The sequence below is a fragment of the Oratosquilla oratoria genome, chromosome 40 (assembly GCF_046742065.1).
Source record: "Oratosquilla oratoria isolate Oo_2021 chromosome 40, ASM4674206v1, whole genome shotgun sequence".
NCBI classification, from domain to species: Eukaryota; Metazoa; Arthropoda; class Malacostraca; order Stomatopoda; family Squillidae; genus Oratosquilla; species Oratosquilla oratoria.
In genome coordinates this window covers 26479873-26492118 of record NC_134816.1, presented here as the reverse complement: position 1 = coordinate 26492118, position 12246 = coordinate 26479873, and the positions used below count along the sequence as shown (strand labels likewise).

At 40.3% G+C, this 12246-nt stretch overlaps 1 protein-coding gene across 2 annotated transcripts in view; it reads left to right on the top strand.

Annotated features, from left to right (window-relative positions):
- Nucleotides 1-2676, top strand: part of LOC143020716 (secernin-2) — a 33296-nt gene extending 30620 nt beyond the window's left edge. For both annotated transcript variants that reach the window (XM_076177402.1, XM_076177403.1), the window contains exon 8: nt 2209-2676. In XM_076177402.1, the coding sequence (XP_076033517.1) occupies nt 2209-2436 (228 nt within the window). In that variant the 3' untranslated portion in view covers nt 2437-2676. The remainder of the gene's footprint in view (nt 1-2208) is intronic.
- Nucleotides 2677-12246: the final 9570 nt, after the last annotated feature.

The following is a 12246-nucleotide window of genomic DNA, read 5'->3' as shown; positions in this document are numbered from 1 at the left end:
GAATATCAGATAATTTTTTGGTGGAAGGTAAATTGAGAGTGGAGGATAGATGGAGAAAGAGGAAAGTGCTTAAAAGGGGAAGGAGTACAAGAAGAAGCTGAGAGAGGAGTGGGAGTGAAGGATAGAATAGAACTAGGAGTGGAGGAGGAATGGGGATGGTTCAAGGAGGGAGTCACAAGGTGTGCAAAGTTGGTGTGTGGAACAAGGACAGGAGGAAATAGAAGGGAGGGTAGTAAGTGGTGGGATGATGAAGCAAAGAAGGTTGTAAAAGAGAAGTGAGCATTCACAGATTAGTTTACAAAATAGAATGAGAGACTCATATGGGAGGAAGAGAAAAGAGAAGTAAAGCATAAAATAAAGGAGGCAAAGAGGAAAGCAGATGTGAAATGACAGAAAAATTTTGAAATTAAAAGATGTTTTGGAAGAAAATTAAGAAAGTAAGAGGAGGCGAATGAAGTAGAGAAGAAAAGGTAAAAGGTGCAGGTGGAGAGATAATAATGGAAGAGAGCAGTAACAGGAAGATGGTCAGAGTATTTTAGGGAGTTGCTAAATGTGAAGAAGGATAGAGAGGGAAAGGTAGTTGCAGTGGGAAATGTTAAGAAATTGACAGTGATGAATGAGGAAAATGGAAGAGAAAGAAAGATGAGGTGAAAGTAGTTACTGAAATGATGAGAGCAGATAAGGCACCTGGGTTAGGTGGGTGTCATGAGGAGTGTCTAATAAAGGGAGGTACAGTGATGGTGGACTGGCTGGTGAGGTTGTTTAATGTGTATCTAAAAGAGGGTATAGTGCCAGAGGACTGGAGTGGCTGTATAGTTCCACTTTACAAGGGAGTGTAGTAGTTTCAGAGGGATCAGTTTGTTGAGTGTAGTTGGGAAGGCTTATGGGAGGATTTTGACAGAGGATTAGGAGAGGAACAGAGGGAGTAATTGGTGAAGAACAGTGTGGGTTTAGGACAGGTAGGGGTTACATGGATCAGATTTTTGTGGTGAGTATATGTGAGAAAGCTTTTTACAATAGTAGTAGAGCCTGTGTTAGAAATGGAAAGAGTGAGAGGTTTGAGGTGTAACCCCTTTGATATGATGACGCCTACGTAGGTGTCATGTGGAGCAAGTGGGTACGCGAGGATGCCGATGTCGGCATCTTGATTATATATATTGTAGTTGTACCTGCGTGACCCCCATACTCTGTAAACTGGCTTCATCATATTTTCTATGGTTATCAAAATTCACGGGTGAAAGAGAACGAGCAATACTGCGGTAACTTTATTTTTTATAATGCGAGTATTATGACGCTACATTGCACGTGTGGCAGCTAATGCTGCCTGCGAGATTTTGGCCCGTATTGAAGGGGTTAAGTTGGGACTTTGCCAGGGATGTCATGTTACCTTGGCTGTTCAATTTATACATGGATAGGGTGGTGCAAGAGGTAAATGCAAGGGTAATGGACCAGGGATTGGAGATGGTAAAAGAAAATGGGAGATAAGCCAGTTGTTGCTTGCTGACAACACTGCACTCATGGCAGGATCAGAGGGATTAAGGAAGTTAGTAACAGAGTTTGGGAAGGTGTGTGGAAGAAGGAAGTTGAAGATAAATGTGAGTAAAAGTAAGGTGATGAGATGTACATGGGGAGAATCTGGCAGCAAATTGGAAGTGAGTATTAAAGGAGAGAGACAGGAGGAAATGGATAGCTTTAGATACTTGGGTGCAAATGTGGTGGGAAAGGGAGGAGTGGAGGTGGAGATAGAATGTAGATTGAAACAAGTAAATGCCTTGGGGATTAAAAAGTGTAATGAGAAATAGACATTTGGGAGTGGATGGTAAGAGGAGATTGTATGAAGGGGTGATTGTGCCATCAGCAATGTATGGGGCAGAAACATGGAACATAGATGAAGAGAGGAGGATATTTGAATGTGTTGGAGATGAAATGCTGAGAAGGTAGGAGTTACTAGTCTGGGATGACACTTCATCCATGAAGAGCCAAGATAAGAGGGAAAAGAGGGTAGTGGATGGGAGTGGGTGCTTGCCTTTGATTTGGTTACCTCCCTTATAAGGAGGAAGATACCCTTAGTATATAGATAGACCACCTTTGGAAGAGATGTGCTGGTAAAAGAAATGCATCATGGTAATTTTATGGTGAATAAGTGAAAATCTTGTAGTAGTTCCTGAAAGCAGGCTTACGATTCAAGGTGAATTAATCCTCTTGCAGATGACTCCAAGATTTAGCTCAGTTGTGGATCGCTCACACCTTCTATATCGTCGCCATCAGGCAGCACTTGCGAACGGCTGGACCAATGCCGACACTCTCAAGGAATTGGAATCTAAATGTGTGGAGGAGACTGAGGCATACCTACAGAATTTTGACCCAAGTAGGATTTCTGAAGTCGATGACCTCTTCAAGGATGTTGTCGAATCAGAGCTCAAATTTTATAAGTGAATCTTGGGTCAGTCATTTTAATTTTGTGATAGTCGTAAGGATAAACCATGTGATAAGAGAAAATGGAGGCAGACTTCCAAGGAATCATAAAGGATTGGTGTAAGTCTTTTGTAACTTGTTACTTCAGGTAATATCAAGCCAATCTCTCACACACACTTACACACACATACATGATCAAGATTCCAACATGTGATCCAAGACCATGGTGGTAAATCACACACACACACACACACACACACATACACACACACACACACACACACACTTACAGTGTAGGTTGTGTTGTTCCATGATAGAAGGGAGATATGCAAACACAGATATCATTTTGTTATTTTGTCCTACCATTGTGATGACAGCTCTTCTCTGAATAACCTTGATGTGGTAGGCAGTCAGTGCAGTACATTCATCTGATGTATGTGCTTGTCAATATGCATATTTATATATGTAATAGGTGTTTACATATAAATATATACATATATAATTATGCATAATACATAGGGTGCATATACACACAATTTTACTTACATTTCTGCATGTATTTATCTAATGTAGTATACAGGAAGGGATCTACACCCGTGGGATCCTATCTCTTATTCTCCATCTATCATACTTAGTGTTAAATTCATTAAATCTAAGTATGATAGTTGGGGAATAAGAGACAGGACCTTGAACCGAGGACCCCATGAGCCTAGTTGCTTTCCAGTCTACCCTTTCACACATACCAAAAGGCTTCTTCCCAATATAAGGAAAGTAACCAGCCAAGCCATGTACCCATCCTACACCCATCTATCATACATTTGTTTCCCTTCCTTCTTAACTACTTGGGGACAAAGGGCCATCCCTGCTCCCCCACCCACTGCCCTGGTTAGAAGTAATGCAGCAAGACATAGCACATCCACAACTGGGCCCAATTGTCTAATCTGTTTTATCCCCCACCACTTCAAATGGTGATCCTCCCATCTTGTCCCCTTACAAGTAAATGGAGAAGATAGATAAAGAGAAATCCCTTTGGGCCGTGTCAATTTATTGTCCTTTTACAACAATTTTCCTCTTGCATCTCTCTTGCCTTCTCCCTCCCCTGCTCAACAGACATTCCCCTTTACCCAAGGCTCCCATTACTCCATCCATCCATCACATACACAGACATGTATGCATGTGTGTGTGTATATATATATATATATATATATGCATCCACACGTACTGTATATACACATACAACAAAGGAACTGCACAAACTTCTGGAAAATATAGACATAAGGAAAGCTCTAGGACCTGATTGTATGTAAAATTGGATACTTAAGGATAATGAAAATAATAATAATCATAATAATAAAAATAAAATGTCAGATCTGCCCTAGATTGGAATATGCATTAATAGTGTTGTCTTGCATTGGGTGAAGGATATATTCCAGATTGAAAGAATACAGAGCAACAACCAAATTGGCTCCTAACCATGCAGATAAAATATTCAAGGATTGTAAGTACCTTCCATCAATGAAGGAAAGGAATAAGAGGTGAATTGATAGTAGTGTTCAAGACATAGGACAAGTGTTGTGGAAAACAAAAATATCTAAAGGATGTCAAGAAATACAACTTTCCATACAGATGTAATTCCAGGAATAGATTAGAAGCTAATATAATCCAAGTTAAACCCATAATCATGAATGATAATTGGAGAAAAAGAGATGGGAATGGGTTTGACCACAGATTCAAACTGCACCAAATGTGACCACACAAGACGCAAAGTACCTCATACTTCAATGCCCCTCACTAATAATCCCTAGACAACAACACATTATATCTTCTCTTTAGTGACTTGTCCCAACTGGAGGCTGTAGGTCTTCTACTAGAGAGACCAGGGGCAATGTATTGATTGAAAGAGATGGGACATTATAACTCCTTTCCTGTGTACTTCAGTTAGGTAAATACACACATATACACATACTATTAGGTAAATACATGCAACAGATTGAATATGTATGCATGCACACTCATTTATGCTAAATGCATGTTTAGGGGATTGTGAAGTTGACCAAAGATATTAAAGGGTTGGAAGGATGACTTGATTCCTGAATGCATATACTTTTCCTTTTGTGTGTTTTGTGGTCCAAGAGCACAGGAAATATTTAGGCAAAAATTTTATATTCATCAGGATGCCTAAGTAATCTTTTTTCATACTTGGACGTTGTCTTGCGTAAGACAAGGAAGCCATACATATGCAATAGGAAATGTATTTTAACTTGTACTTTAGCTTTATTATTGGTACTCCAAAGATGATTTCGTGTATTCTAAGTCCTGTAGTGTATTTCTGTTCATCCCAAGTACATACCAAAGAATAGAAAATGAGTAGTAAGGACTATGGGAGGAAGATGACAAAGTAAACCATTCCAATGCAAGTCATACTTACAGCCAAAATTATGGTAGAAAACTATTGTTGATTTATGTCTTGGCTACTTTGGGTTGTTATGAGGATTATGGCATATATTTGCTATAGTAATTGTCATTGATTTGGTGACATTTCTGGTTTCCAAATTTTGGTTGCGATTGTTTGAATAAAAAAAGATCATCTCCTTAGTTTCTTTGTTAATCAGTTGCTCATATATGTCTTGCATTTTGTTTTCTACTTAATTCCCGCAGGTAATGGCACTTCCCTTTTTGCCCCTTTTTTAATATTAAATCCACCATATGAGCATTGAATTGTAAATACTTAAGATTCTAGCACCTAGTATTCATTATTACACCAAAAATAAAAGTATGTAGTCCCCCCCCCTGCAAAGATGCAACTAAACATTACCTTTTTCTTCATGATTAAAGAAACAAGAAAAGCAACTTGGAAGCAGGTTTTGTGATGAAATAACTGATGAAGTTTGTCATTAGTGATTGGGAATCTGAATTTAACTTAATTCCAGGCATGGTACACACCTATAAGGTCGTAATACGTCTTTGACCCTATGATGTTGCAGTAATCAGCTGTAAATGGATACATTGATAAACAAGCATCTGTACCTTGTTAAAATGCAAAATATTCTTTAGAAATATAAAAGAAATGCATGAAAGTTTATTGCAGCTAGACTTGTGATACATATATTATTTTTCTTTCTTGAGTTTTGTGTTTTCTTTAAATGTATTTTCTTTTGACATGTCACAATGTAAACCCATTTGCAGTTTTGAAATGTGATGGATAGTAGGGAATATGGTGGAGGTATACGAGTCCTGCAAAAGTAATTAATTTCTTGCATGCCTCAAAAATGCAGCTTTCAATAAAATGAAAAAACTATCATGGATATTTATTGTACAAGTACACAATCCTTTATCCAAAAAACCCTTGGGGCCAACTATATTCTGAATTTCGGAATTGTTCGGATTTTGGAACAAATGCTAGCTGCCCCAGTGAAGTCTGGGCAGTACCCCATATTCGAAAATCACTACTGCAGCAAAAACGTATAAATGACAGTATCATTAAATTTTAGTTATAAATAATAGATAATCAAAAACATAAAGTGGGAATAAATTAAGCCATAAATACACATTGTAATGTTTCTGCAGAAAAACGTATGATTATCCACACTAATGTGAAATAAAGAAAGTCAATTAATGACATTAATAAACTGGTAAATGACAAAATGGAGTAAATGAAAATACAGTCGCTAATATTCACATTCGAACGCAATTGGCCTGCAGTCGACAGCTAGGAAAGTTCTCGCGTGACGTCTGTTACACAAAGCCTGTTATATACAGAGATGACTACTCACACTAGGATAATGGAAGACTATAAATGTCATTACAGTTTGTAGATATTCATATGCTACAGTAATAAGTTGGTAAACTATGCAGTGGAATAAGTAATAATAAAGATAACATAATTAAGTTGCCTAAACTGTCATAATCTCTTGCTCAGGTATAAATGCATATTGTTCAATGCCAGCAATTAATTGATCACATTTTCATATCGTCTAAAAAGATTTTTTTCGGCAGTGTTCACATCATCATTACCTTGCTTTTTTTCTATATTTAACACATACATATACCAAGGTTTTTTCCCCCTTACAAGGGAGGTACCCAAAAAGGGGAAGGCATAAAATCATTTCCACTCATTCCATCTCTGAATACACTCCACACCCCTCCACCCTCCCTCTTATCTGTGCACCTCCTGGATGACGGGTCATCCCTGCACCTTGTCCACTGCCCTGGGTCAGAAGTATTGTTTGGTTAACAATAAGGTGGAGGAAAACGCTGCACGTCAAGAGTTAATATATTGTACATGAAAAGTACAATCTACGTCTTCACACTCTTTCACCACAGTCAAGTAAAATGACCTGATATGCACCCTACGAGAGCTCACGCTGTTCACTGCATGCATGACTAAGCGCCGGGTGGTCTGATCCAAAAACAGTTGCTAAATCTAATTTATACAATTATTTTAATTATTTACTCGCACACAGAAATTTACATTCATACACTTTCAGTTACATGACAACTTCAAATTTGATAGTAATAAAGATCTATATCCCATTCACTCAACTTTCGCATTACAAATAATTTGATAATTACTTAAGATGTACCAATGGCAATTAGGAAGTTCTGGAACATTCACGCTAACATGCATGTACATACGTACATACAGAAATTTTAACTATGCATTTATCTGAATCTACATGTAGCATAATGCTAGCAACTTAGAGTACAATAAACGCTCGGCCACGTGGAAGGAGCTGGCCTCAGCGACTTACAATGTAACGTACAAGAAGATATTTTCAATTTGTACATGCAGGCATATGAACATATATAATTACATGGAGAACATACATGGAACATTAAAATTTCAGAGGACGGTAGTGGAGAACATTTTTGGCAGTTATAAGGGAATGAAAGCTCAAGAAGTATGACGGCTCTGAAGATTATATGGGTGGGAGACGAGATGTTGAAATAGGAGGGGAGGGAGGAAGGGGTTCTGTGGGAGTCGGAGGGTCATTGTCACAGTCTACACCTTGAGAGAAAAGCTTAAGGGTGTCCAGGTGCATGATGGATTCTGTGTCTGAATGTAAGTGTTTTACTTTGACTTTATTTGTAGGTTCTAGTGTGAGGACACGGAAGGGACCAAGGAATTTTGGTGAAAGTTTGGAAGATGGAGAATGGTTCTGGGCATATACAATGTCACCTATTGCAATGGTAGATTCTCTCGCATTTTTATTGTGAAGACGGGCCATCTCGTCTTTAGCGAGAGAAAGAGACTGAGTAATTCTCTTGAAGAGAGAGCTGAAATTTGAAAGTGAAACCTTTACAAAATCATCAAGGTTGTAAATGGGACCTATTTCTGAAGCAAGAAGGTCATATGGGAGTCGCTTGTCGGAGCCAAAGATGACAAAGTGAGGCGACTCTGATATGGACCTATTGATGGCACTGTTAAGGCAAGACTGAATCATAGGGACATGGTGATCCCAGGAGAGATGGAGGTCAGAAGCGAGGTGTCGGAGAACATTGAGAATCTTTCTGTTTTGGCGTTCAACAAGGCCATTTGAACTGGGGTGGTATGCAACAATATTACATTTTGTGATTTGAAAGGATTTGCAAATATTTGAAAGAATCTCATTGTTGAATTCCGTGCCATTGTCACAGAGAAGAACTTTGGGAGTAGTGAAGGGGCAAATAACTTTGTCAATGAATGTCTTTGCAATTGTTGTCGCAGTCTTGTCTGGGATAGGTGCAAGTATGCAGAATCTGGAAAAATGATCCATACACACAAACAGGTACTGGTTTCCACTAGAAGTGAGTGGTAATTTGAGAAGGTCAATTGCAACCATATCAAAGGGTTTGCTAGGGATTGGGTATGTCAATATGGGAACTTTACTCTGAATATGACCTTTATGGCTAGCACAAGAATGACAGGCGTCAATGTGGTTATGGATATCCTTTCTCATGGTAAGCCAAAAGTACTGAAGTCTGGCCTGTGTTAAGCATTTGTCTTTTCCTGGATGTGCAGCGAGTGGAGAATCATGTAAAAGGAACAGAACTTCAGGTACTAAGTCAGAAGGAACTACGAGTTGTTGTACAAGTCTGTTTGGTTCATGCTTGTTGGAAAGTGTGGTTTCATGATAAAGAACGTCATCGACAAGTCTGAAGTGGTCCAAGGAGGTAGGTAAGTCAGTAAGATCAGATGTATCTCCTGACTCGAGAGAGAATATCACACGTTTCCACATTGGGTCGGATCTTTGAGCTGCTTGTATACGCGCATGAGTAAGAGTGACTGGCTGAAGGAGGGAATTGATAGCAGCAACATTTCTAGAAAGTGCGTCTGCAACATGGTTTGCTGATCCACGCACATATGAGAAGGTGGGATTGAATTCTTGAATAGTCAAGAACCAGCGAGCAAGTTTCCCGGACAAGTTCTTGCCTCTGAAAAGTTGAAGAAGTGCCTGGTGGTCTGTATGGACTGTGACAGGGTAGCCTAGAATGATTTCCTTAAAATGTCTAAGAGCATATATTACAGCAAGAGCTTCAATTTCTGTGACAGAATAGTTACGTTCAGCTTTGTTAAGGAGTCTGCTGGTAAAGGCAATAGGACGAAGGTGTGTGTCATGTTCTTGCATGAGGACTGCACCAAGACCTTGGAATGAGGCATCGGTGTAGAGAATAAAGGGTAAGTCATAGTTTGGGAAAGCTAAGACAGGAGCAGTGGTAAGGGCATTCTTCAAGTCTGCAAAGGCTTGTTCCTGGGCAGATGACCAGTGGAAAGGTACATCTTTCTTTAGCAGTGAAGTAAGAGGGGCTGCAATTTTTTAATAATTGCGGATGTACCTACGGTAATAACCCGAAAGACCAAGGAAGGAGCGAAGGTGCTCAAGGTCTGTTGGATGAGGAAAGTCAGCAACAGCTTTGACTTTATCAGGAACCGTAAGAATGCCATCAGAAGTTAGAAGTTAGTACATGTCCAAGAAAACGAATTTCTTTCTTAAGAAAGGAGCATTTGTTGAGTTTGAGTTTTAGGTTGGCATCTGCAAGACGAGAAAAGACTTGTTGAAGGGTGTGAATGTGGTCGGGTACGGATTTGGAAGCTATTATGATGTCATCCAAATACATGAAGACATTTTTACCAATTAAGCCATCAAGTACGGTATACATAAGCTGTGTAAAGACAGAAGGAGCAGAGGTGAGACCCATAGCCAAACGTTTGAATTGGAAATGACCAGAAGGGGTAGAGAAGGCTGTTAGAGGTCTGCTTTCCGGAGCAAGAGGAATTTGAAAATATCCTGACATTAGGTCTAAAGTTGAAAAGAGTGTGTTATTCTGACCAACAGAATGTAGGATTTCCTGGAGAACGGGAATGGGCGTCCTTTCGGGGACAGTGATTTTGTTAAGCTCTCTAAAATCAACAACAGGGCGAAATGTACCATCTGGTTTGGGAACAACAAATAGGGGAAAATTCCACTCGGAAATGGACGGTTCTATGATATCCTGGGCAAGCATGTCTGCAATGAGTTTGTCCACAATCTTGCGCATACTGTGCGGCAGTCTATAAGCTGGAATGTAGCAAGGTTTAGAGCCATCACGAAGGGGAATGTGGTGGTGAATGAGGTCCGTAGAACCTAGGGATTCACCTGGCAAAGCAATGACATGGCGAAAGGCATTGCATAAGGAAATTAAATCCTGTTGAGCATCGGGGAAGTCAAGGGGTTTGAAGTGAGATGCTTCAATAGGAACCTGTGCATGATGCACATCGGAGTTAATGTTACAAACTGGCAAGGAAGAATTTTGGTCATCAATGACTTTTACTCTTGAAGGATACACAAGAAAATCACATAAGTTAGTACCAAGTTTGAGGTGGAGGGGAGCATGAGTGTCATTGGCAACAAGAAAAGAAGTATGACCTTTCTTGGAGGTAGTGCATAAGGCTGAAATAAGTGATATGCCTTTGACACATGTGGATTCTGGCATACAGAGAACATCACATTCCGGAGCTTGGAAAATGCGAAGCTGCACTTTGAAATACTCATGTGGTGGAAGAGTCACGGTTCTTGTTAACACTGCATGAGTAGTACGACACATTGTGGAAAGCACATCGGAGACAGGGGAGGAGGTAATTACTAAATCATCCAAGGAAGGAGAAATCTGGCTTTCTGTTGGAGAGAATTCTGTAGAAGGGGGAGAACATTTGGTATTCATTTTCCTTGATTTAGGCATGCGAGAAGAACGCAAACGCTTTGTACGGGTGGGAACTTTGAGCAAGGTAGGTTCACTAGAAGGAGGAAGTGAATTCTGAAGAGAAGGTGCCGATGATGGTTGTACAGTATCCTGGGACGTGGGAGCTAGAGGAGAAAGGGAGGAAGTACTCTCTGTTTGAGTTTTCTGAATCTGGGTAGAGGGGGTAGGAGGAGCAACAATAGTGGGCACTGACACAGTAGGCATGCTGTGGGAGGGGGAATTTGCAGAAGTGGGAAGTGCAGAAGGTGGATGAGAAGTAGTCGCCAAGTGTAGGGCTGGAATAAAATGACGACCGTAAGCAATGCCATGACGTTGGGGAAAGACGCTAATTCCATATTGTTGCATAGTGTCTAGTCCCAGAAGGACATCTGCAGGAAACTGTACATCAGCCACATATAGAGGGATATGGATCTCTTGACTGTGAGGATGAAGAATTATTGGAAGATGGATCTTACCTAAAACTGGAAATGGAACACCATCTACGTTAGTAAGTTGGAGGTCGGAAGGTTCCAAGATTGTAACATGCTTATAGGATAGGCGGAGTTTGTGGAAGGTGGAAGAAGTTATGATATTTACAGGAGAACCAGTATCTATGAAGAGAGATATAGGAATGGTATGCACAGTAGCAGGAATGGAAATAGCATTGGACCATGTGTTAGAGTTAGAAAGAGTACAAATGGGAAGGGTGGGTGGTGGGGATGGGAAATGCATGCTAGGAGGGGTTGTCCTGAGAAAAAGAGAAGGAGATAGTCATTTAGGAGAAGAAGAAGGGGAACTCCGACGGGAAGAGAAAGTCTGTTGAGAGGGGTTGGAGTTCAAAACACGACATTCTGCAGCCGTGTGGAAACATTTGCCATGGACGGGGCAATCTTTATCAGGAGTGGAGAGACGAAGATCGCACTTGTTAGCATAGTGGCCAGGGGTTTTACAATAATAGCAAGTAACCATGGAACGTGAGAAGGATCTTTGTCTAGGTCGAGAAATAGATCTGGGACGGAAGGTGGATTTATGCCGAGAGGCAGATCGGGACACATGTGCAATTGCTAAAGTAGGTTTGGGGATAGGGGCTGGCTGGGCATCAATGTCTGTCAGTGTCTTTGGTGACTCTTGGATCTGATGAGACAAGGTTGAGATGGTCATATTTGGAGTGAATTGTATGGATTTAGTTTTGTTTAAGGTGTCTGGATGGAGAAGAGAAAGAAAGTGAAAGTAAGCAAAGAGGGATGCAACCTGGTTAAGGGAGATTTTCCATCTGTATCAACCCAGTTGGAAGATTCTAGTGTGGATTTTAGACGGGCTTTTAGATCTGAAGCAAGTCTTGCAGCTTTTTCTTTTCTGACATAAGGAGGAGAGTTGATTTGTAAGGCAAGGTCATATAGGGGAGTGAGAACACCAAGTGTAGTGTGTTGGCCAAAGTGAGACTTAATTAAGTCAACAAAAGCAGAATAATTTTTACATTCCTGAAACGCATCCGTTTGCAGGATGTCTCCGGCTACGGAGTTTAGATCAACAAAGCTGCGTAGGACACTGAGTTTTTCATCATCAGTAGTGCAATTTCTACGATTAATAGCCGCTTCGACATTGTTAAGGAATGAATGGAAGGGGATATTG